This window comes from Trichechus manatus, unplaced genomic scaffold (genome assembly GCF_000243295.1).
Source record: "Trichechus manatus latirostris isolate Lorelei unplaced genomic scaffold, TriManLat1.0 scaffold00053, whole genome shotgun sequence".
NCBI lineage: Eukaryota > Metazoa > Chordata > Mammalia > Sirenia > Trichechidae > Trichechus > Trichechus manatus.
In genome coordinates this window covers 5,229,685-5,255,202 of record NW_004443989.1, presented here as the reverse complement: position 1 = coordinate 5,255,202, position 25,518 = coordinate 5,229,685, and the positions used below count along the sequence as shown (strand labels likewise).

Here is a 25,518-nt window from a genome sequence, read left to right as displayed (position 1 = left end):
GGAAACTCACTCCGTGGAACAGACTAGGGCACCCAATTCGTTCCATAAGATTGCCTCCACCCACAGGCACTGACAATTCCCAAAAGCCAGCTGCTGTCAAGTCAACTCTGATTCATGGCAACCCCATATGTGTCAGAGCAGAAATGTGCTCCGCAGGGTTTTCGAGGGCTGATTTTTCAGAAGTAGATCGCCAGGCCTTTCTTCCGAGGCACCTCTGGGTGGACTCCAACCTTTCAATTAGCAGCTGAGCATGTTAACCATTTGTACCACCCAGAGACTCCAACCTAATCCACAGGGCCAGACAAACAGACCTTGGCAATGACGGACAAACAAGTCTTTTATAAGAGCCCCAGCAGTGACCACATCACCAAGACAGCTCAGAATATGACAAGAAGCCTCTGAAATTGGCCCCAGCTCATCACTGCACACCCAACTGTGACCAACCCTTTCCACACTTCCCGTGCACCCTTGGATACAAAGCAAACCACAACAGTAAGGCTAGAAAGGATCACTGCCGGTAGAATGGGGATGGAGCAGAAAGCAAAGAAGATGTCAGCCAAGTAGTCAATACAAAATGCCCATTTCCCTGAAGCCATATTTCTTTACAAACTTCGGGGGTCTTCTCCTGGTCTGAGTATGAACCTGGCTTTGTATTCTTGGTGCACAATTTTCAGCATGAGGCTGATAACAACATAGCTCACCCCAGTGACAATGGAATTGCTTAAAATGAAGCTGGGGTGGGGCACGCTGCATCTCTGTCTAGTTACGGAACTCGGGCCTTCACAAAGCACAGGGCAGTGACCCCTTAGTGAGGCCTCACTTGTTTTTCCAGCTCAGCAGTAGACCATATCAGTTAAAGATGAAATTAATTCTTACACACTTTTGAAGAAACAACTGGCATTCCTCTCCAGACCTGCAGATTTTGCCCATCATGCCACCTCAGAACACAAAGTCATAACATGCACCATGTGTTAGGCTTTGGGAACTCACTAAGGTGGTAGATCTCAGCAGCTGGCCTCTTCATTGCCGCAGACTGAAGGCGGCCAGAGATGGGGAAGAAATCTGGCGCCCTGAGCAGGTCCTCAGGGACAGGCATGCTGGTTCCCCAAAGGCAAGAGGGGGCCTTCCTTCTTGCCCCGACCCGAGCCAGAGCAGGAACTCAGCCGATTGTGCTAACTCCTGCTTTTTAACCTTCAAATGCAATAATAAGGCTTTAACAAAATTCTCATGAAATCTTCACAAATGTAGGGGGGATGCAGATCAAAGGCAGAGAACAGCCTTGAACAGCTAAGCTTAATTTCAGAAAGCTTTATGTAGTGGGAGGAAAAAAACCTTTAAGTGAAGCCATGGTTTTCTCCACGAAGAGAAGTGGAGAAAGCAGATGCACTAGGCAGAGGGTGTCGTCATGACGCCCGTACCCTCTGAGCCCCACATTAGGTGCATTCTCAGAAAAGGCCAGGGTCTCTGCAAATAAAGTACCAAGGGCACAGTCTCTAAGGGTTTGCTGCTGCTGTCTTTCTCCATTCTCAGCTGGAGGGGCCCAGAAGACCCAATTGACAGGACACACTCAGGAGGGACACATGCTGACAAACGGTGCCACACAGATCATGACAACCATTCAACCGACAGCACACTCTGAGGGAGACAGGGGAGATGATTTTTAAATGAATACTGGGGCAGAGGTGCCCCCCTGGGCCTCAGAGCTGTACTGCGTCACAGGCCCTAGAGGGCCGATGCCCCCATCAGGAAAAGTGGGAACAAGCAGCTCTGCTGGCCACAAGATCATGGCTATTTCCAAGGGACTGGTGATGATGTGACAAGCCTTGGGAAGAACAAGGGACTGGATATAAGGCCTCAGGCTGGATTCTGGGACAGGGAGAAGATTATGAACCCCATCAGGGAGAGTCTTCCAAAGAAAAGGACTTCACTCCAGGGGAGTTAAAGGGTGAATCAAGGGGCTGCTGGTGACCACTCTCAGTGCCCTGGAAGAAAGGAACTCATCAACTATACTCAGAATCTAAGGAGTCCCAATGGGTCCTGCGAAGTTGTAAAATCAACACTTTGGGTCAAGATCTGCCACAGAAGCAAGTGGGAACATTGGAAACCCTAAAATTTCTTTCCAGTTCTGCGGCCACAAGAAAGAGCAGATGGTACCTTACACCATCATCCAAGGTAAGGCAACTCTTCCCCCATGTCATCCTGGCGTGATGAAAACAGAAAGACTAAATGCCGCTGTATGCTGAGCTCTTCCTACGTGCCGGGTGCCAAAACTAGCATTTCTCATGCACCATCTCGATTCATGTCCACGTCATCTTGAGCTAGGTATCTGCCTCCTAATTTTGCATACAGGAAACTGAGGCCCAGAGAGGTTCAGTTACTTGCCCTGCCCAGATTCAAACTGCAGCCTGCCCAATTCCAAACCTCCTGTTATTACTCAGAACCTCACAGCTTCTCAAAACACTTCTAGCCAGATACTAACACCCCAGTAAGGACAACACTGACAAGTTCGTTCCCATCTAGAGTGGAAGTTCCTCTACAAGAATACAAACTTCTGATGCAAGTGAACTGGGTCTGACATGTTTCTGTATTCTCAGGACCTGCTCCAGGTCCAAGGAGACAGTGCTCAGGGAATTCCTGCTGTGGGAAGGATCTAGGCTGCTTTGTACAACGTTTAGAAACAAGAAAGCATTCAAAATGAGGCTGGCAGTGCCTTCTTGTTGAGATACGTCGGGCCAGCCAGGCACTGAACATCAAGTGTCACTGGACATACTCAGACTTCGGGGGGTTCAAATGAGGGGACCTCAGCATCCCTATCCACCAACTCATGATGATGCTCCTGTTGTCTGAACCCACCTTGTTTCCTCCTCCCTGGATTCCGTGCGGTCCTTGGGCCTGTTTTTCTGCCCAGGGCCTCAGCAGAGTCTCGGGCCTGAGAATGCAGGGCCCACCTGAGCAGCAGGTGAGCACAGCGCCTACCTTGGTGTCGATCTTCCAGGTGATCTCTCGGATGCTCTGGAACCACTCAAAGAGATCCTCCACACTGTCTGTGGCAAACTCCACCGGGGGGTCACCCTGCTTCTTGGGCTCCAGGATAAAGACAAAAGGCCTCTGGTTTTTCCCTTGTGGGGCTTTCACTGGGGGAGAGAATGATATAAGCCTCCATCAGCCCGTTAGCAGCCCACCAGGACCAGACTTCACCCTGCTCAAGCCTTCTCTGTCGTGAGGCAAACCAAACTGGCATCACTATGATCGTGGTTGGCACTGACAGGACACCAGCTCTGAACTAGACACCGTGTGGACGCTTTACCCCATTACCACCGAAGGTATGCAGCAGGCTGAGTAGTAAAAGTATATGCCAAGAGGACACGTCAAAGTCCTAATCCCCAGTACCTGTAGATGTGACCTTATTTGGAAATAGGTTTTTGCAGATGCAATTTAGTTAAGGATCTTGGGGTGAGAATCATCCTAGACTGACTGTAGGCCCTAAATCCAATGACCAGTGTCCTTATAAGAGAAAGGACAGGGAGATTTGAGACACAGAGAAGGCGGCCATGTGGGGACAGAGGCAGAGACTGGAGTGATGCAGTTCAAGTCAAGGAATGCCCAGGATGGTGGGGAGAGAGGCACAGAACAGATCCTCCCTCACAACCTCCAAAACGAAACAACCCTGCCGACACCTGAAATTTCAGACTTCTGGCCTCCAGAACTATCAGAGAATAAATTTGTTGTCTGAAGCCACCCAGTTTGTGGTCCTTTGTTACGGCAGCCCCAGGACACTCCTGCAAGGTGCAAAAGTACTTTATATATAAGAAAACAGGGCTATGAGAGGGAAGACTATCTGCCAAATAATAGTGGCAGCTAGCATTTCTGAGCTCTTATACTCCAAGCAATATTCTAAGCAGATTACATGCACTGTGTTTTACTTAATCTCTGTAACTTCCTGGGGTCGGAGGGCAGCTCTGATTACAGAAAACAGAGGCTCACTAAGGGACAGGAACACATGGGAGGACACAGCTGGTGGGGCAAAGATGAGGCTCAAATCAAACCTGAGCCCAAACCCCTGCTCATAACCACTGAGCCTTGTGCCTTGCTCTGCAAACACAGTAGAGATGACAAAAAGAGCATCGTAAGTGCATACAGTCATCTCAAGCCCCCAGGCCCAGCTCACATGTTACCTTCCCGCGGGGCTCAGGCATGTCCTGTGGTTACTTAGGGGCTCAGTTTTCTCATCTGTTAACTGGAGCAAAGACTCCCTCTCCTATCTACCTTACTGAATAGCTGTAAGGGCAGCGCGTGTAGAAAGCAAAGCGCTGGAACACAAGCTGGAAGATGCGGAGACTCCTGTTACCCGAGGCTCAGGAGACAGGTGCACAGGCCTGGGGGGAGGGAGGCCCAAGCTAATGGATCACAGACTTTGTGCTGGCAACACAGAGACCTACTATGGAAATGCAGGCTGCTCAGAGAAGAAAAGCCCCTTTGGCTTTTGGCCTGGAATGTCTCTCCTTACAGCTTTCAGTCCCTTCATATGGGAACTGCACTACGTCCACTTCAAAGGCAGGCTCAAGGCCCAGGGACCCCCATGCAAAGCACAGCCCAGTCCCATCCCATGAGCCTGTGTGCTGGGGCCCTGCCTTCACTGCCCTCTGCAACAGCTGTTGGTTGGGCCGCCAGGTGTCCTGACCCCCATCTAAGCAGCCAGGAAGCTGAGGTTCAGAGGGGTGGTGACCAGCCTATCACAGCAACTGAGGCAGCGTGGGGTTCAGAAGCCAGGACCCCAACTCCAGGCTCCAGCTCAGCCTGGCCAGCTCCTCAGCGCTTCTTAGAAACACCTGGGAAACAGGCAGCTCACAGAACACTAACGACTACGCTGCTAATAACAGCAGCCGCCACTAAGAGCCCTTGTGATGCGCCCGACTGTGCCAGTGCTTTACCACTATCAATAGTGGACATAAGCTTGCGATCACTGACCAACTTGGCCCAAATACTCAGCCTCAGCCAGGGACAAGCAGCCATCAACATGACAGGCTACATAGCCTGGTGACGCCGTGTCCCTTCTCGGGGCGGGTCTGAGGGCTGGTTCTGGGAGATTTTGATGGGAGCCAGGCTCAGCCTGCATGTGCACATACCGACGTTATAGGTATTGAGGTCCAATATCCCTCTGCAAAGAGACCCTAAGGGATTGTCTTCAATAATCTGTGAAGAAACAAGACATAACTCACATTAGTCTTAACGGGAATAATGAAAAGACAGCCAGTTTCCAAAGCACACTGTTTGGTAGAGACACTGCCCGCCGAACTGTATAAAATGCATTTTCATTACAGGATCCGTCCATGGGGAGACAGCAGAATAAGAAAGCATAAAGCTGATGAGACCAGGAGGCGAGCAGGCGCCGTGGCTTCAACTCTTCATTCTCCAACACATAAAAACATGCCCAACGAATTCTACAACAGGTTCCGAAACATGTTCTCAGCTCTGGTTTCCAAAACCCTTCTGACCCAAGTGTCCACCAACAGATAAATAAAATGTGGTATATCTGTACAATGGAATACTACTCAGGCATAAAAAGGAATGAAGTCCTGACATAGGCTACGTACGACGTGGATGAACCTTGACGACATTATGCTAAGTGAAATAAGCCAGACACAAAGGACAGCATATGGTATGATCCCACTTAAATGAAATCTCTAGAATGGGCAAGTGATAGAGGCCAGAGTTATTAGTGGTTACCAGCGGCCAGGAAGAGGGGAAGAGGAGAGTTACTGCTTAGGGAGTACTGAGTTTCTGTCTGGGGTGATGAACAACTTTTGGAAATGGATGGTGGTGATGGCTGCACAACGTGATGAACACAATGTGACAACGTGATGAACACAATGTGACTGAACTGTCCATGTGAAGGATGTTGAAATGGCAAATGTTTTGTTACATATGTATTTACCACAATTTAAAAAAATGGTTCAAATAGTAAGCTTTTGCTATATCTATTTTACAACAGTAACATTTTTTTTTAAAAAAAAGCACCACCTCCTGGGCCCATTATCTGGCATGATTATGAAATGGGACCATTTTGCAACAAACGCCCAGTTCAACAGCCTTCTATGGCTCCCCATGCCCAAGGAAGAAACGTCAGCACTCTGAGACCCGTGTTTTAGGGCTCTCCTGGCTGCGGTCAGCCTTCCCAGCTCTGCCTCCACTGCACACGCCAACCTCGAGCCATCCCCAGGCAGGAGAGCTGAGGACTGTGCACCCAGCCACTCCTTGGACTGCCCTCCCCTACCTGGCTAGTGCTGAGGGTGAGGGTGAGGGCAGCATGGTACAGACACTGGGAGGGGTCACAACTCTGCCTCCATCAAGCACCCTAACTGACCACATTCCTACCACCGAGCCTGGGGCTCACCTCCCACAGGGAATTCCCTCTGCCAGTCTCCTGCTGTTGGACTCTACCTTGACTTTTAGAGGCTCAAGCGCCCCTTCCTCCAGGAAGCCTTCCCAGATGCCTCTCCTCCCTCAGAATATCGCCCAGGCTCTTATGGGGCCTTAACGTCCTCGCTACAGAGACACCACCCTGGGTGCCAGTGCCATCAGGAGAAAGCGGCTGCTCTTCCAGCCTTCTGGTGGAGAGGAAGCTGGTGCCCAGAAACCAGGTCCTCAAAGTCACCAGCGGGGCCTCCTTTCACCTTCTGGTTAGGCACGCTCACTTACTTAGGCACGCCAAGCACGTCCCCCACATCTGGACGTCCAAACTAAATGCATTTTATTTGCATGCTGCTTTAAGCAAAGGACAAGTTTCCTGTTTGGCCATTCTCGCTCCAGAGGGGATTCTCCTGCATATTCAAAGCCTTTCAGCCTAGCACAACCTCATTAAAACGTGACGGGCTTGTCACAACAACTTTCACCCACTACAACTCAGGGACACTCCCAATTTCCTTGTCACTAGGTTCTCCTTATTCCGGAGCTCCACAGGGACCACACACAGCAGGTGCAAAACCCACCTGGAATGGCTTTTCAGACTTCCTGAGAAATAGGACCAGCCGGTCACTTGTTACAATGACTGAGACGTACCTGCTTTTCTAGCTCCTCAACATCAACTGTTGAAATATCCTCAACATAGTTTGACGGGAAGTACTGCTGGATTCGGGCCCCGTAGTCGCCTTTCCACCTAGAAAAAGACAGCGGTGTCAAAGGGCAGAGCGGTATGAATACTCCATTCCTGCGCTCAGACTCCAGCTGCTGGCTCAACTCAGGGGCAAGGCGGCAAGGGACTGACTGACCAGAGGATGTGGTCACTGTCTGGGACAGTGGGGCATTTCAGAGGGTCCTCTGCTTTTCTAGCAGCAAGGAGCAACTGGGGTCATTGCCCTCCTCTTAGCATGGTCCTAATGTTTGGCCAGAGTCCCTGGGTGACACAACGGTGAAACACTCAACTACTAGCAGAAAGGCTGGCAATTAGTACCTACCCAGAGGCGCCTCAGAAGACAGGCCTGGAGACCTGCTTCTGAAAGGTCACGGCCTTGTAAACCCCATGGAAGAATTTTACTCTGCACACGTGTGGCTGCCGCGAGTCAGAATCGACTTGATGGAAACTAATAACAACGTTTGGCCAAGCACACCACAGTCAAATGCTTCTAAGCTTTAAGAAGTCAGGGGCCACAGAAGACAAAAACTCAACTCTAAAGCATGTACCCACCCCATTTCAGGAAGGCTGTGAATTTAGGGGCAAGAGTGGCACGAAGGTGGTTCTGTAGCCAGACGGCTTGGAATCAAACTCCAGATTCACCACCAGCTCTGTAGGTTCTCTGTGCCTCAGACTCTCCATCCATAAAATGGGAATAATAATAGCACCTCCGACTGAGGATCTGATTAGGACTAGATAAGCTGACATACGCTGAGAGCTTTCAACAGTGCCTAGTACATAGTAAGTGCTCAATAGTGTTAGTTTTTCTTGTTACTCAGCTAAAACCCTGTTTTTGATTCTGGAAATCCAAGTAAAAGCTGGGTTGGACAAAGGGGAGTCTCCTGATTTTCAAAAACGTTCGGAAATCTGCCCAATTCCTTGGGCTGCCCCAGCCTTCCCCTACTTGGCTGGTCGTGACTAGGGGCGAGTGCAGTGCAGTACAGCCCTCACCCCCATCTCCTGGACCTTTGCAAGAGTATGAGGAGGGATGTAACACACGCATGACAGAAAGAGGAGGGTAAGAGCGTGGGCTCTGGAGTCAGACAGCCTGGGGGGATTCAAACTCCAGCCTGCCGAGTGACCTGGAATGAGTTATGGCACTTCTCTGTGCCTGAGCTTCCTCACCTGTAAAATGTGGGTAACAACAGAACGAACCTTTTAGGGTCAGTGTGTGGATTCAGTGAGCTATTCCAAATAAATTTCTTAAAACAGTGCTTGGCACACGAAAGCACCCAACGTGCAGGAGGAGCTGCTGTTCGCGTATCTAAGCTGGGTCTGGCTGTCTAGTGAAGAGATGCCCATCTCTAAGGAGCTTCAATCTCTGCCAGTGCTCAGGCGACAAATTCTTACTACTCTATGCAGAAACTACCGAAAAACTACTGCCCAAGGGAGCCTACTGATGGGCAATGAATTTTTCTTCCCAGGTGAACAGAGAGAAGAGGTAACTAAACCCTAGCACACCCAGGTACCCTTGGCTGAAGATACACTCTCATCACCCAGGATGGGGCATTGCACAGAGCACAGGACTAAGTAATAGTGTACGAATTTGAATTTAAAATAGCACACAGGCTTGTGCAATGGGAAGAGCCCACACTACTTAGCAGCTATGTGACCTTGGAAAGCCTCATTTCCTGCATCTGTAAACTGGGGATAATCATAGTCACAACTTTGCAGGGTTGTAACGAAAATTTAGTTTGACGATGTTTGAAAGCGATTAGCATAGTGCCTGCCACATAATAAGATCTCCGTAAATGGTAGCCGCTGTTATAATATGACATATGAGATGTTTGTCGTTGTTAACTGCTGTCGAGTCTACTCTGACTCATGGCGACCCGATGCGTACACAGTAGAACTGCTCCATAGGGTTTTCAAGGCTGTGACCTTTCAGACGCAGGTCACCAGACCTTTCTTCTGAGGCGCCTCTGGGTGAGTTTGAACTGCCAGCCTTTTAGCTAGTAGTCAAGCGCTTAACCATTTGTGTCACTCAGGGATTCCTATATATGACAGACTATAAATTGTTGTTGTTTATCCACTTTCCCAAATAGAGCATACACCAAGCTGCCTTTCCCACGGGTTGTACACGGCAGTCAAAGCCAACTCAGAGCAGCAGATAAAGGGGAGCTAAGCCGGCACCTGAGTCTCGCTACCGACCGAGAAGCCACCAGTCAAGTTCACCTGCCCAGGGGCCCAGATCTCGGGCAGCCTTACCAACCCCCGGGCTCCTTGGAGACGTTGTGGATGAGGGCACCACGGCAGAAGCTAAGCTCATCGCTTCGCTTGGCTTTGTAGTCGTACAGAGCTTTCACGGTTCTCTGAGGCTTTCAGGGAAAACAAGAAGGAAAAGGTCAGGCCGGGCGACAGCAGCAGAGGCGGCATCTGCATCGGCTGGCAACATTAGGGAGCTGACACTTCAGGCCAAGGTTACAGCGACACCTGCTGGTGAGGGTGTGGCACTGCAAGGTGCCAAGGTCCAAAAAGTCACCAAGGGGTGGCACTGGCCTGGTCAGTGCCTGGGCACCTTGGGGTGACCCGATATCGCTCAATTTCCTCAACAAAGAAAGGATATGCCTTTTGGATTATGCCCCAATTGCTACCTCGGAAGTCCTGCATGGCTGTTCTCAATGACCTTCCCAGAAGCCTGATTTTCAAGGACATCACCATTTCCTGGACGTCCTGGGGTCTCACCACTGTTTTTATCTAGGCCAGGGGTCCCCTAACTAGGCTCCTACAGGAAGGTCACTGACACTTTGTAAGAGGAACTGGGGTGCTCCTCCACAAAATTCCTCAGACTGTGGTCTCTTCTCCATTGGTAAAAACAAGTAAGACAGAACTTACTCAGTATAAAATTTTTCTTCAATGAATATGTCTTAAAGCCTGCTTCTTGCAGGTACAAGTCCACAGTAAAATGAATGCCCACAGAGCAGGCAAATATTAACGGGAAACCTCTGAGACTGTCAGACCTGCCTAAATCAGCAGCCCCCCACCCCTACCCAAGGAAACAGAAATAGGAATTTCACAAGGAAGCCAGTAAAAACCAAAGGCTATCGACTAAGACCCATGGTTCAAATCATTGCTCTGCCCTTTCTAGTTATGTGAACTTGAGGCTCTCTGAACCTCAGTTTCTTCATCTGTTAAATGGGAATTTAACTTTTATATACTTCATGTAATGATAAAAATAACAACAGCTAACATTTTTTAAGTGCTCACTATGGTAAAGCACTGTTCTAAGTCTTTTACCTATAGCATCTCCTTTAATCCTCATAACAACTCTAAGAGGTAGGTAGTAGTATAATCCCCATTTACAGATGAGAAAACCAAGGTACAGTGTTAATTAAGTACCTTGCCCAAGGTCAACCAGCTGTTAAACGGCTGAGTCCAAACTCAGTAAGTTAATGTGAGTGACTGCCATAGCTCATGATGATTCATAAAAAGCAATGTGGGTTCTAGAAGCTCTGCCATAGGAACCTCCCACCAGAGGCTAACCAGAGTTCTGCCCTTCTCTTCCCGCCTGCAAATGGAGCCTGCTGTATGGCTCTACCCATGCTTCCTGCTTCAATGGTGGGCATAAGGACCTGAGCTGCAGGTCACTGCCAGGCTCCAAGGCCTCAAGGGAAGTACAGCCAGTGGCAGAGGGGATGCCACTAATGGCTTTCATGGGGAGCAAGTCTCCAACCAGATGGTGAGAGAGGCCTCTTGTCAGGTCCCCTGAGCTACAGGGAAATAAGCCATCCATCAGATGACCAAGTATGTGTGTGGTACAGCAAGGTGGTTGTCTGAGTCATCTAGTGCTGCTATAACAGAAATACAAGTGGATGGCTTTAATGAACAGAAACTTATTTTCTTACAGTTTGGGAGGCTAAAACCAAAAATCCGAAACCCGTTGCCGTCGAGTCGATTCCGACTCGCAGCGAATTCAGGGTGCCAGCTCTAGGGGAAGGCTTTCTCTCTCTGTCGGCTCTGGAGGAAGGTCCTTGACTCTTCAGCTTCTGCTTCCTGGTTCCCTGGAGATGTCCATGTGTCTTGGCGTCTGTCTTACCCCATATCTCTGCTTCTTTAATCTGCTCTTTTTATAGTTTGTAAGAGACTGACTCAAGACACATCTTATGCTAATCTTGTCTCATTAACAAAGACAACCCATTCCCAAATGGGATTATAACCACAGGCATAGAGGTTAGGATTTACAACACATATTTTTGGGGGACAAGATTCAATCCCTAACAGTGGTTAAGAGCACACTCCTTGGAGCCAGAATGTCTGGGTCCAAGTTCCAGCTCCACATCCGTATGGGGTTAAATAACCAAAAAAAAACCCGTTGCCATTGAGTTGATTCTGACTCATAATAGAGAGCCTAGAGGACAGAGCAGAACTGCCCCATAGGGTTTCCAAGGAGTGGCTGATGGACTTGAATTTCTAACCTTTTGGTTAGCAGCCAAGCTCTTAACCACTGCACCACCAGGGCTCAATACCCAAAAAAAACCCATTGCTGTCAAGTCGATTATAACTTATAGTGACTCTACAGGACAGAGTAAGACTGCCCCACACAGTTTCCAAGGAGCGCCTGGTGGATTTGAACTGCTGACCTTTTGGTTAGCAGCTGTAGCTCTTAATAGTATCCCCCAAAATTCATGTCCACCTAGAACCTGTGAATGTGACCTTATTTAGAAACAGGGTCTTTGCAGATGTCACCAAGTTAAGATGAAGTCACAATGGATTAGAGTGGGCCCTAAATCCACTATGACTGGTGTCCTTATAAGGAGACACACAGAGACGCAGACAGACACACAAAAGGGGAGGATGGCCATGTGAAGTTGCATCTACAAGCCAAGAAACACCAACAAGTGCCTGAGCGACCAGAAGCTGGAACAAACAAGAATCTTCCCCTAGGAGGACAGAGAATATGACCCTGCTGATACCATGAATTTGCACTTATAATCTCCTGAGGAAGGCCATCAATGAGATGGATTGGCACAGTGGCTGCAACAATGGGCTCAAACAGAGCAACGACTGTGAGGATGGCACAGGACCGGGCAGTGTTTTGTTCCGTTGTACACAGGGTCGCTGTGAGTCAACAGCACCTAATAACAACAACAACCTCCAGAACTGTGAGTAAATCAGCTTCTGTTGTTTAAAGCCACCCAGTTTGTGGTATTTTGTTACAGCAGCCCTAGGCCACTCATACAGACACTGAAACATTTCTTGTGCCTGGTCAGCTTCACTCATTCACGTTACCTGCCTGGCCTTTATGGACGTTTGAGTTTGTAGCCGCTTTCAGGAAATTCATTTTAAAAGGTAAAAGAGAAAGGCTCAAGCCCTTCAAAATAAACTCTAAGTACACCATTCCATCAAACAGAGAGTCTGCCTGAAGTCACTCCAGTGGCCTGCATTCAATTTGTAAAACACATACACGAGGGAGAGTACTCTTCACTGCTAATAAAAGTTCTTGCTATTAGCAAAATGCCCTAGTGCAGAGCACACACAGCTCAGTTTGCCCACACCTTTTTCAAGACTTCATCTCTTACCAAGCAGCATTTGCACTGGCCAAAGACTATAAGTTAAAAAACAGAATCTGTCTCTGGGCTTCTAGCAAGCTCACAGCAGGGCCCCTTCCTAGGCGGGAGGTGAACACCAGTCATGCATCAGATGGTTCCCCAAACAGAAGATTCACGATAGTTGTTCCTCCTCGGGCTCACACACAATATGAGATGAAGCCAGAGCAAGGCGGAGCTGGGGCTGGCGGCAAAATCCACCCCACCTCCATGAAAGGACACAACAGAGTCAGGTGGGAAGGAGCGATAGCGACTGCACTGCAAGGTCAGTGAACCAGGTGGAATTTATAAACACCACAGGCTCAGTCGGCAAGTGAGAAACATCAGAGAGACTTTTAATTAGAAGCCAGTTGGCCCAAAGGTGGTTCATCAAACCTCAGAATTTTGGCAAGGCACAGTTCTATTTAGATGGAATCCCATTAACCTTTTCCCTGAAACTAAACGTCATATTGTCAATCATCCTTTCCTCTCCCCTCCCCTACAACAAAATTTTTTTTGTCTAAGTTTTCCAAAATCTTCCCTTGCCCTATTATAACTGCAGTGGCAGCAAGAGGTAGGACATGGAACCCAGGTTAATACAGGGATTAGGAAATCGCATGACTCGAGGTGGGGGCCGTCGGCACTGTACCGTGGATGGGTTGATTTCACTTGGATCCACATACATCCTGCTGACGTCATAGAGGGAGTTTATATCTCTTTCCTGAAAAAAAGAGCAAAGAAAGATAAATGGAACAATCCATGCTCCTGGGATAAGACGGCATACATACATCAAGGGCTTTAGGTTTCCTAGGGGTTACCTGTCCTTCAAGGTCCCTATTTGCCTTTGACTACTAACAAACAGATTACGGTTCAACTACTAACCTAAAGGCTGGTGGTTCAAATCCACCCAATGGTGCTGCAGAAGAAAGACCGGGTGATCTGCTTTTGTAAGGATTACAGCTAAGAAAACTTTATGGAGCCATTCATGTATACATGGGGTTACCATTAGTAGGAATCAACTCGATGGCAGTGGTTTGGTTTTGACCTACCCTTTGGTAGAAGAGTCAAGACCTCAGAGTTTACTTGTGGCTCGTGGGTAGAGACAGGAAGAAGCTATAAAGTTCTCCAAAACTTGGAAGCTTTACCCAAAAGTGAGCGAGGCCCCTGTCCTGGTCTACTCTGTGCCAGGCACTGTGCACCACTGTGAAAAGACGCCAACCCTAAGACCCACCGGTGTGCTGGAGCTAGCACACCACTTATGTCAGTCCACTGTGCGGATCTCTGCCGACTCCACGTCCAGTGACACCATGTTGCTGCCCTGAAGTCAGCCATGGTGAAAGTATTTACACCACAGGAAGTGGCGAATGCTGTAACTGTTTTCCCCCAGACAGCCAATTAATACTTCTCAGCTCTGTCCTCTTCCACCTCCTTGGCCCTCTCCATTCGGCTCTGACCACAGTGGCCTCTGTTTGTCACACAACCTGGGGCTGTGCTGTGGTTGCTGCCTCTGCCTGGACCATCTTCCTTCCTTCACATCTCCCTGCCTTCTAGGTTGGGGCTCAGTTTCACCTGCTCAAGGAGGCCCTCTCTGACCCCCACCCCCGCCAGTCATCGACTGCAACCCCCACACCTTACCATGTCATCTGCTTTATCTTCTTCATTGTAATTTACACTATCTGAAATCATCTTATTTACGTAATTGCATGTTATTTGTCTCCCCCCTCTACAACCTACAGACGCTGTTCCTCAGTACCCCATGCCCTGAACCCAGAACAGTTCCTGGCACAGGGTCCATGAACCCATCTGATAGGAATCGAGACACGGTAATCAGATCACGTCGCTCCTCCACTCAGAACCCTCTGATGGCTCAGAGTAAAAGTCAGTGTCTTACAACGACCTACCAGGCCCCACACAATCCTCTCCTATTAACCCTCATCCTTACTTAGTTCTACTGCCCCCCCCACCACCACTTGATACCAGCCACTGGCTTCCAGTCTGTGCCTCCAGTCACACAGTTACCTCAGGACCTCTGCACTTGCTGTTCATTCTTCCTCCAGCATGGCTCACTTCTCCACCTCCTCTAGTATCTGCTTCAATGTCTCCTCCTCAGTGAGGTCTGCAGACCACCCTCTGAACACTGCAGCCCCTCCCCATCACTCCATGCCCACTTATCCACCTTCCCAGTCATGTCCATCTCTGTAACACTCACGGCCTGCCACATGCGTATATATTTTCATTTATCAGCTCTTTCTCCCAGAACGACAGCAGGGTTTTTGTTGTGTTTGATTTTGCAGCCCAAGGATGTAGGGCAGTGCTGGACACAGGGTAAGTGCTCAAAGGTTTGTTGAATGAATGAACAGATGAATTATAACCTCAGGCAAGACTTTCTCCTTTGCCACCCACCATGTTGTAGCGTTCCAGTAGCTCAGGGGTCACTGGGTAGCGCAACTTCATCTTGCGGTAGAGTGCATGCTTCTCGTAGTAGTTGACCAGCTCCACCAGGCTCTCGAAGTAGGCTGAGGTCCCCAGCACAAAGTGCCGGCCATCCCGGTTGATGCGGCAGTGTTTCACCTTACCCCTGGCCCTGGACAGGAGGCCACACGAGTCAGACACCTGAGACCCTGGGAGCCAGACTGATTAGAAGCAACCCAGCTACCCATCCTTGAGGACCAGCTAAATAAACAGGGCACGACCCTCCTATGGAATACAGTACCAGTACCAATCGCCGTCAAGTCAACTTCGACTCATGGCGACCCCATGTGTGTCAGAGTAGAACTGTGCTCCACAGGGTTTCCAATGGCTGATTTTTCAGAAGTAGATCACCAGGCCTTTCTTCTGAGGTGCTGCTGGGTAGACTTGAACCTCCAACCTTTCAGTTAGCAGTCAAGTGCGTTAACGGTTTGCACCACCCAGGAACTCCAAGACGGCATTAAAAACAATGGTGTGGATCTTTACAAAACAGATATAGAAGAATCATCAAGAAATACTGCTGAGTAGCTCTATAGCTAGCTCCTGCCCTCCCCCTCTGCCCCAAACACATGGACTGGACTTTGGGAACATCCTAGGTGTTTAGATCAGAGGTTGGCAAACTATTCCCCATGAGTCAAAACCAGCCTGCTGGCTGTTTCTGTAAATAAAGTTTTCCTGGCCCACAGTCGTTCATCTGTATTACACTGCAGCTTCTGTGCTGCAATGGCCAAGGTTGAGTCGTTGCAGTAGTGACATACGGCCCGTAGAGCCTAAAATATTTACTATCCTGGCCCTTAGAGGAAAAAGGTCTGACTCTGCTCTAGAACTCTTGGACTTAATCCTCAAATCTTGAGATCTTACCTCCAATTGCCCACCTAGTGCAACAACTGAATTTTTTTTTAAGGGTAGCAAACCTTTCATTTCTTCATTTGAAACAAGAGGCAGAAAAAATCCAAAACAGAAAAGGCTCTTCAATCTTATTAGCATTTATGAGCAAGAAGAGAAAGTAAGTTTTGACCCTAACTTTACAGCCAAAGAGATCTTTTAAAAAACACCTAAAGGCTTAGTTCCTATGGGTATAACTGTTCATCTTCTAAACACTTTGTGCTTTAAAAATTCTTTTTTATTGTTTTTTTTTTTAAAAAAAAAAAGCATCCTGTTAAACCATTCCTACAAGAAGTCCTGTAAAAACAAATGCTGGAAGACTTCTGCTTCAGTGGTTGATTTGCAGCGGTATTTTATTAATTTAAACATTCATTTTTAAAAAACAGGAAAGGAAGACTGCGGAGTAGTTGCAGAATGAAACTAGAGTAGGATCCCATTTGTATTTTTAAAACATGGAACAAAATACCCACACGCAAGACGGTCTCTAGATTTTCCATCCAGAAAATTTTTCCACATAGATATATGTATGTACAGACATTTTTTAAAGAAGTCTGGATGGAGACACCAACTAAGAAACAGCTTCTTGCAAGGAAAGGATTGAGAGGAGAAGGACCAAAGGGGACTTTAGCTTTATCTATAATGTTTTAATTTTTTATAAGAAGGATGTATTCATGTAATATTTATGCAACTAATTTTAAAACTTTTTACAAATGTTCTTTAGGGCAGAGAGGCACTAGGGTGTTGAGGCTGAGAGCATGGGTCAGGTTCTGGCTCCTTCCTTATGTAACTGGGCAAGTGACAGGGTTTCCTCAACCACGCTTGTGGGGATGAGCAACTCCTGCTGCCGGGGGAGTGTCAGGATCCAGGTCTGTTGGGTGATCCCACTTCAGCCCTCAGCATTGTGTCTCCCACACAGTGGGGACTCCGTGAATGAATGGTAGAAAATACCAGGTACCAGTTGCTAGGGAGTCGATTACGACTCATGGTGACCCCATGTGTGTCAGAGTAGAACTGCACTCCATAGGGTTTCCAATGGCTGGTTTTTTGGAAGTAGATCGCCAGGCCTTTCTTACAAGGTGCCTCTGGGTGGACTCAAATCTCCAACCTTTTTGTTAGCAGCTGAGCACATTAACCGTTTGTACCACCAGGGACTCCCTTAAAAAATACAAGCAAAATCAAACCAAAATTAGCTTCCTTAGGAGGAAGAACAATCAAAAGGGAGATGGAGAGCGAGGGCCGCAGTATAAGTGGCTCTTTCCAACCTCCTGGAGTGCTGCTACGAGCCAGTGGACACCAGGGCTCGAGGTCTGAGCTTCACCAAGGAGCCCCTCTCCCCACCAAGGGCTGCCTCCCACCAGCCACACCCAGGAGACCACTGCATCTCTTCATATGGATGTGAAGGCAGACTCCTCCCCCGTCCTGTGGAAACCCATCCAGAAGTTCCCTATACGTACCCAGAGCCTAGAACACTGCCTGGCACACAGGGGGCTCTCTAGAAATATATGTGGGAGGAGAAAGGAGGGAGGAAAGGATAGGGAGGGGCTTTAGAGGTGAAGAGGGTGGAGTCTGAAAATTCCGAGTCAGGCTGTGTGACTCTAAACAGGTCCCTGAACCTCTCTGGACCTTACCTGTAATAACTGGACCTATCCCACATGGGCTATAGTAAGGATCAATAAGATGAGGCCTAGAAGGGAGTCTGGAGTCCAGTCCATGGGTGGTACAAACAATTAACACGCTCAGCTGCTAACCAAAAGGTGGGAGGTTCAAGTTCACCCTGAGGCACCTTGGAAGAAAGACCTGGAGATCTACTTCCAAAAAATCAGCCATTGAAAACCCCATGGAGCACAGTTCTACTCTGACACACATGGGGTCGCCATGAGTCAGAATCCACTCAGCAGTAACTGGTAGACAGCAGCCCAGTGTCTGGAACACAGTTAAGAAGTGAAAATATGGCAAGCAATGATATGATACCATCATCAAGAACAGGATGGAGAGATGTAGGGACTGTAGGATGAGCTGGGTTTGAGTCCCTCTATTCCTAGTACCCACCCACACTGGGGTGGAATTAAAGCAGAGCACCACGGTACCAGAGGTGAATGGTCTATATGGTCTTCCCACTGGCAGTGCTAGGTGGCAGCTGAGGGTAGGAGGAAATCAGACCTGTAACATCATGGGTCAGGGCTGCCCAGGTTCAAATCCCAGCTCTACTACTTCCTGGCTCCAAGTCCCAGCAAGTTACTTAACCTCACTGTGCCTCGGTTTCCTCCTCTGAAAAAGATGGGGCTCTTGGTAACACCAACCCCATAGAGTTGTGGGAAGATGAAATGAGTTCTAGAGCACGTCATTCTAGAGAATATCTAGAGAAACAGACCAGCGACCAGCATGTGGAAAGCGCCATATTAGTGTAGGAGGCTCTTCCTATTATTTTTGTTGTAAAGGACACTGGGAGGTCCAAACTCTGGACCTGAGCTAAGCCTCCACTTGACGTCCCCCTTTGTCCTCTACACCTGCCCCCTGCCCCGAGCTTCCTCCAGGGAGCGTGTGTGCAGCACTCCCCCCTGCAGTTACCTGAAGGTGATGGCGTAGGAGTCAGCACCTTCTCGCTTCCGGATCAGGAAGGCCCCGTCCCGGGGAACCCTCATCAGCATGTCCTCGGCTTCCCCACGGCTTAGCCTCTCATAGTACCACCTACAGCAGGTAGCAGAGGAAATGGCCAGGTGAGAGAGAGAATGGCAGAGAGAGGAGGAAAGGGCCAGGTGAGAGACAGAGATCGAGGCTGCAGAGGACCATCCCCCTAGGAAGTCATACAGCCTGGAAGTCACCACGGATATTACACTGTAACTTCCCCATCCCTCCGCCGAAAACAGCAATTTTTGAAGAGAATACCACAACGGAGCATGGGTGAAACCTTTATGCAGTGGGTCTGCTTGGAGCACAGGAGAATAAATCGATGTATCTTTACCAGCCAGCCCAGGACCAAGGAGCCAGCATCAGACAGGGCACAGCCAGCCAGGTGTGTCTCAGAAAATCGGAGGCAGAAAACACAGGCGGGACAGCCTTACAGGGGGTTTTTTGATTATCTTTTAAGATGTAAAACGGTGATTTCTAGAAGGCAGTCGATTAAGGATGTTGAAAAAATTTGGAAACAGATAGTGGTGATGGCTGCATAACACGGTGAGTGTAATTAATGTCACTGAACTGTACACATAAAAATGGTTGAAATGGAAAATGTTTTCTTATATATATCTTTCAACACAATAAAAAATTTTAAAAGGCAATCCACATGGAAATGCAGACAGGAAAAGTAAAAGTTGCTCTAAGTTAGTACAAATTCCTCAGAAAAGTGAATTTTAGCAGCCTTCTGCTGAGATTTTTTTTTTCTTTATTTCTAGAACTTGTAAAACCTTTGCAAGGCATAGGTGACACTCACTTTAGTTACTACATAAAAAATGAAAGGGGACCTTACAATTATGTTTTCCTTGTTTGTTTTCAGAACAAACAGGAAGGAGCTTTGACAAGCAGAAAGATATTGCCAGGCAAAAAAAAAAAAAAAAAAATTGACATTTGAAAATCAAAGCCCAAGATGTCAGGATTCCAAAGATAAAGTAGGAAAAGAAGGGGAAGGGAAAGGAAAGAGGAGAGGAGAGAGCAGAGTAGAGCAGGCAAAAGTAATGGGAACTGAGGCCCCCTTGGGGATTTTAAGAGGCCTCAGTGGGCCCAGGGGAGGGGACTCAGGAATTCCGGCCCAGCACACCCACAAGCTGCATTTTTCTGTTCATCGTGAACATCCCCCTAACACATGAATAGCAATGCCTGGGACCAGCAGCGCACTCACGGCTGTGACTCGTGCGGGTTGGGGTTGGGCACGGGGTCGGTGAGCCGCAGCTGGAACTCAGCACAGCGCAGGTGGCTCTCACGGTAGTGCTGGATGAGGGCGTAGATGCTGGTGAACATGAGGTTGTCAGTCAGGTAGTACTTCAGGGTCCCACCCTCCATGGTCGAGCGGATGTGGCAGTGCTGGACCCGGCCCGACCGCCTGTGGGGACAGGGATGCTGTGAGTGCATGCCAACAGGCTGGCCCGCAACCTAGAACTGAGCCGGCTTCCAGGAACACAGGCCAGGACCAGAGTTGCAGCAGAACCCCAGGGGTTCACACTATGTTCTGGCCACACAGGCCTTCTCTCTGCTCTCAGAACAGGTCAGGGGCTTTAGCATAGGCTGTTCCTTTGCCCTAATTCCAGAACATTCTACCTACTCCTCCCACTCACTGTCCCCTTTTACCTATGTAACTCCTACTTGAGAGCCAAACAGTCTGAGTTCAAATCCTGACTCTGCCACTTGCAGGCTAAGTGACCTTGAACACGTTACCTGACCTCTCTGAGCCTCAGTTTCCTCAACCCTAAAGCAAGGATAGTAACGGTATCTACCTCGTAGAGATGTCCTGAGGATTAAATGAGATCACACATAAAATGCGCCTGGTGTGCTGCCTGGCACCTGGTAAGCATTACATAGGTGTTAGCTATCACTGTTATTTTATTATTACTAATTTTTATCCTTCAGGCCTTACCTCATATGCCCTTCCCTTCAGGAACTCCTCCCTTACCATCCCCGCCTATTACATTCGATCCCAGTAACAGACTTCAGAAGTCCCCCTACATTACAGGAGGCCCCTCTGTCACAGACTCATAACATCTGGTATTTTTGTCTTTCACTGTACTATTAGAACCGTAATTACACATCATTTGTATGATTACTTGTCTAATGTCTGTCTCCTCCACCAGACTCTAACCTCCACGAGGACAGAGTGGTCTGTCTATTCTGGGACCTGGTCTGTCAGTTCTCTGATGAATTACTGTATCTAGCACATTGCCTAAGGAGCCCTGGTGGCACAATGGTTAAGCACTCAGCTGCTAACCAAAAGGTTTGAACTCACCAGCCGCTCCATGGGAGAAAAGACCCGGCAATCTGCTAGAAAACCCTATGGCACAGTTCCACTCTATCATACAGGGTCACTATGAGTCAGAATCGACTTGTCGACACACAACAACACGGTGCCTAGTACCAAGTAAGCGCTCAGTAAATGTCTTAGAATGAATTAATGCAGGCATGGATGAACAAATGAGCACGCTTACTGCATCCTTCTAACACCTCCATAAGGCCACCTTTGGAATCCCCATTCTATGGATAAAAAGACAGAGACTCTGAGAGGTTGAGCTGGTTGCCCTGAGTCATACCACCCCTACTCCAGGGCTGGGATTAGAGGCAGATGAGGCCTCATGGCACAAGTGTCTTTATTTAAAATGTTGTTCTTTTGTTCATCACGGTTTTTTAAAGCATAGTATTAAAATGTTTTTTATCTTGATCACACTTTTTTGGCTCCCCTTAACCCCTGCACCAAGGTGAGTGCCTCACCCTCCTCACCCTAGTCCTGGCTCAACACAGCTCACTGAATGAAGTCTGAGATTCTGGGCCAGGCCTATCTGATTCTCAGCCCCACACCACCCCGATGTGAGTGGCTGGCGGGCCCAGGGCTGAGGGACATACCAGAAGGAAAGCGTGTAGTCGTTGGGGAAGGACTCACTCTCCCGCACCAAGAAAGTCCCGTCCTTGCCCCCCGACTCGGCGCAATACTCCTGCAGCAGCTTCTCGGCGCTGGTCCTCTTCTCGACCTTTTTGTGGAACCACTTCTCCCCAAAGTGCAGCTCCGTGGGGGGCGTGTCCTGGGCCACAAAGAGAGGAGGGGGTTTCTGTAAGCTCATTAGCCCAGAACAGTGTGGACCAGAACCCAGCATCACCAAACAGGCCCTCTGGCACATGCTGACTCAGTGATATGGCTCCCTGCTTATTGGGACTGGACAGAGAGAGAGGCTGGCCCTGGCTGGCCCTCACTCCAAGGTCTGAGAAGACACTGTCCACTGACTGTCCTGCTTGCCACCCACTCCTGAGAGCTCCCATTTACAGTGGTCTCCTTGAGTCATGAGAAAAGGGGTTCCCATGAGGGCCCTCAACTCTACAGTAAGTCTGACAATCATGATGCCTTGACAGCTACACTCAAGAAATAATACCAAAGGATGGCCCCAGCTAAGGGGAGAAGGCAGGAAAGCCTGGGACCAGGCCAGGGCTGCAGGGAGCGTCCACATGTCCCCACTGTCCCCAGGGATCACAGGCCACCACCTCAGGCTGGTGAGGCCCTTCAGAAGGCCTAGAGAGCCTTGAACCCTATTGGTTAAGCATGTGGCCAGCCAACCAATCAGAGTGGAGCTAGGCAGGCTTTGGTATGCAAAGAGGTGCCTCCCTAGTGTTGAGGAACTCCACTCCAGCCTGCCAGAGGCCCAGAGAAGCAGTGTAGGAGGTCTTCAGGACCCCAAGGAGCAGCCTAGTTCAGGAGGCCAAGAGCAGCTGGGTGTCCACCTACCTGGGGCAGCTCCTCTTCCACCGTCTGCTCAATATCATCACTGAAGGACAGCTTGGCATCAGCGATGGCGCAGTAGTGCCGAGTCCATTTCTACGAAGGGAGACCACATCCATACAGGCCCTGGGAGGGCCCCAAGGCTTCCACCCCATCAACACTGATCCCAGCACTGCTCCACCTCCTGTCTAGTGAATGCTAGTGACCTAGCATTCACGGGGGAGTCATTCAGCTTTCCCAGTTTCCTAGACCTTGGTGATGACTTCACTGAACCTCAGGATATTTCTTTATTAAAACAACTTATTTATTTTGGGCTTCTTTTGTCATTTTAAGAATTTTTTTAAATCAGTGTATCTAACGGTAGATATGAATTAATAATGAATTACAAGTCCACCCAGAAGCACCTCGGAAGAAGGCCTGATGATTTACTTCCAAAATATCAGCTACTGAAAACCCTGTGGAGCACAGTTCTACTCTGACACACATGAGGTCACCATAAGTCAGAGTCGACTGAACAGGACCTGGTTACTAGTTACTGGTTATAGTATATTTAATTTGCAGCCTTTTATGAACAATGGGTTGTTTGGTATGTCCTCGGGACTGTCTTTTCCTATTTCGTCTGCTCTTTAATACTTTCAAGATTTTTTTAGCCGATTTTCTAGAGACCCATCCTTCAACATTTAATTGTGACTAAACTGTTTATTTAACTTTTAATCATTTTTTTAATGTATTCTATCTAGGCTATAAAGAACAGACATGGAAAAATATACTCAAATGGGCTTGCATGTTAGGTAAAGGAATATGAGAAGTGGTTTTAGGGGAAGGGAATGTTAGCTCTCTAAATGCCTTATTCTCATGAAAGAATAGGTTTACAGTGGAAATGTCCCGGAACTGGAGGATACTAAGGAGTTAGAAAGCAGCCCTGGTGATGCAACAGTTAAGTGCTTGGCTGCTGACCTAAAGGTCAGCGGTTCCAACCCACCAGCCGCTCCACAGGAGAAAAGACCTAGTGATCTGCTCCTGTAAAGATTACAGCCTAGAAAACCCTACAGGGCAGTTCTACTTTGTCATACAGGGTTGCTATGAGTCAGAATCCACTCGACAGCGCACAACAACAAGGAGTTAGGACAACTAAACGCGCTGCGCTATCCCGAACTAGATCCTGGACCAGATAAAGGATATTAGTGGACAAACTGGTGCAAATGGAATAAGAAGGTCTATAAATGAATTACTAGTGCCGTAGTGATGTTAATGTATGATAGTATTGCACCAACAATATGATGCTAGTACTGGGGGAATCTGGGTGAAAGATATATGGTAACTCTGTACTACTGAAAAGAAAAAATACATATATGTATTATATACATTTAGTTGCCATGAGTTGGAATCAACTTGATGGCAGCAAGTTTGGTTTTTTGGTTTTACATATAATAATGAATATAAAATTATTCTAAAATATAGCATTAAAAAGCAAAAAATATGAAGTTTCATTATGAAGATAAATTCATTCGGCAAAAATCAATTAGGGTCAAAATGGGACTAAGCCCAGAGTAACCCTGGAGCCCTCCAGCAGGCCTCAGACTCATTGACAGGCCTACCCAGGGGCAGGCGGCCAGTGGCAGGGGTGCCGCGATAGGTGTGAGAAGGGCCCCAGCCCGACCTGGTCGATGGAATCCCACATGTACAGTTCACCCTGCTGCCTGTGCTCATCCTTCTTGTCCTCCACGTTGACGTCCACATCACCTCGGGGGCCTAGCTTCTTATGCTGAGGGGAAAAAAATTGCACATAGCATGACTCCTTCATGACCCAAGTTTCGGATCAGCCAGCCAGCAAGCATTCATCCACACCATCTCACCTCAGGGCCTTTGCACGTTCTGTTCTCACTGCCTGGCTTGCCTCTCACTACATTCAGGTCTGTGCTCAATGTCACCTCGTCAGACGAGCCTTCCCTGAACACTTCATCGAAAAAGAGCCCACACTCCCCCGCTTCCTGCCCCCTTACTCTCAAGCCCCTAGTCCTGCTTTATCTTTCTTATCCCTTAGAGGTATGTGATCTATATATCTATTTGTTTCGTTGTCTTCTGTCTGTGTTGCCTGACACAATATAAGCTCCATAGCCCCTGCAGAGTATCATGTAAGCTGGTGGGTGTGAAAGATACTTGTAAACAGCGAAGCTCAACACGAGTGTCCCTTTTCGAACAGCAGGCACAGGAACACAAACTTGGAAGCCAGACAGACCTGGCTTCGGATTATTTCCTTGGCAGGGACTAACCATGTGGGCTTGTTCGGGTCATTTAACCTCTAAACCTAAGTGTCCACATCTGTAAAGTGGGGGGCAGAGCGAGGGGGCTGAGATGCCCCATCCTGCAGGGTTGTGATGAGACTAAAGAAGAGAATGTTTATGAACGCCCAGCCCGATGCACAGCACACAGTGCTTGTGTAAAAAATGCTATGTGGACCCTTTTCCTTTAATAGAAAGGGGTGAGACCCTTAGTGTCACAGTTGGGTGAGTGGAAGCAGCCTTCCCTACTTCACACCCAACAGCAAGAGCTGGGAAATCCAGGAGCTACTCAGAGAGCTGTCCCGAGTTGGAGACGGGGAAGCTAGAGGGGCTGTGAGCAGAGAAGAGCAAATGCAATGAGGTAGCCACGAAGACTCGCCAACCCTCCATGGTCCAGCTCCCTTTGCCCTGGGTCCTGCCCTCACCAGGCTGGAAGCTTCCCTCAAAACTCAGTGGATACTTCCAGGTGCTCAGGGTCTTCAGGAGTCCCTGGGTGGAGCAAACGGTTAATGCACTCAGCTGCTCACTGAAAGGTTGGTGGTTCTGGTCCACCCAGAGGCCCCTTGGAAAAAAGGCCGGGCAACCTACTTCTGAAAAACCAGCCACTGAAAACTCTATGGAGCACAGTTCTGCTCTGACACACGAGGTCGCCATGAGTTGGAACTGACTCAATGGCAACTGGTTTGGCTGCCTGGGTGGCACAAATGGTTAAACGTTTGGCTACTAACTGAAAGGTTGGTGGTTCAAATCCACCCGGAGGCACCTTGGCAGAAAGGC

At 48.5% G+C, this 25,518-nt stretch overlaps 1 protein-coding gene across 2 annotated transcripts in view; it reads right to left on the bottom strand.

Moving 5' to 3' along the window:
- Window positions 1–25,518, bottom strand: part of PLCG2 (phospholipase C gamma 2) — a 181,700-nt gene that overhangs the window by 36,539 nt on the left and 119,643 nt on the right. For both annotated transcript variants that reach the window (XM_004377718.3, XM_023732536.1), the window contains 11 exons: window positions 24,120–24,224; window positions 22,466–22,555; window positions 21,595–21,770; window positions 19,886–20,086; window positions 18,619–18,738; window positions 15,100–15,280; window positions 13,346–13,417; window positions 9,380–9,489; window positions 7,060–7,156; window positions 5,127–5,193; window positions 2,977–3,134 (listed from right to left, as the gene is read on the bottom strand). In XM_004377718.3, coding sequence (XP_004377775.1) covers window positions 2,977–3,134; window positions 5,127–5,193; window positions 7,060–7,156; window positions 9,380–9,489; window positions 13,346–13,417; window positions 15,100–15,280; window positions 18,619–18,738; window positions 19,886–20,086; window positions 21,595–21,770; window positions 22,466–22,555; window positions 24,120–24,224 — 1,377 coding nt within the window. The remainder of the gene's footprint in view (window positions 1–2,976; window positions 3,135–5,126; window positions 5,194–7,059; window positions 7,157–9,379; window positions 9,490–13,345; window positions 13,418–15,099; window positions 15,281–18,618; window positions 18,739–19,885; window positions 20,087–21,594; window positions 21,771–22,465; window positions 22,556–24,119; window positions 24,225–25,518) is intronic.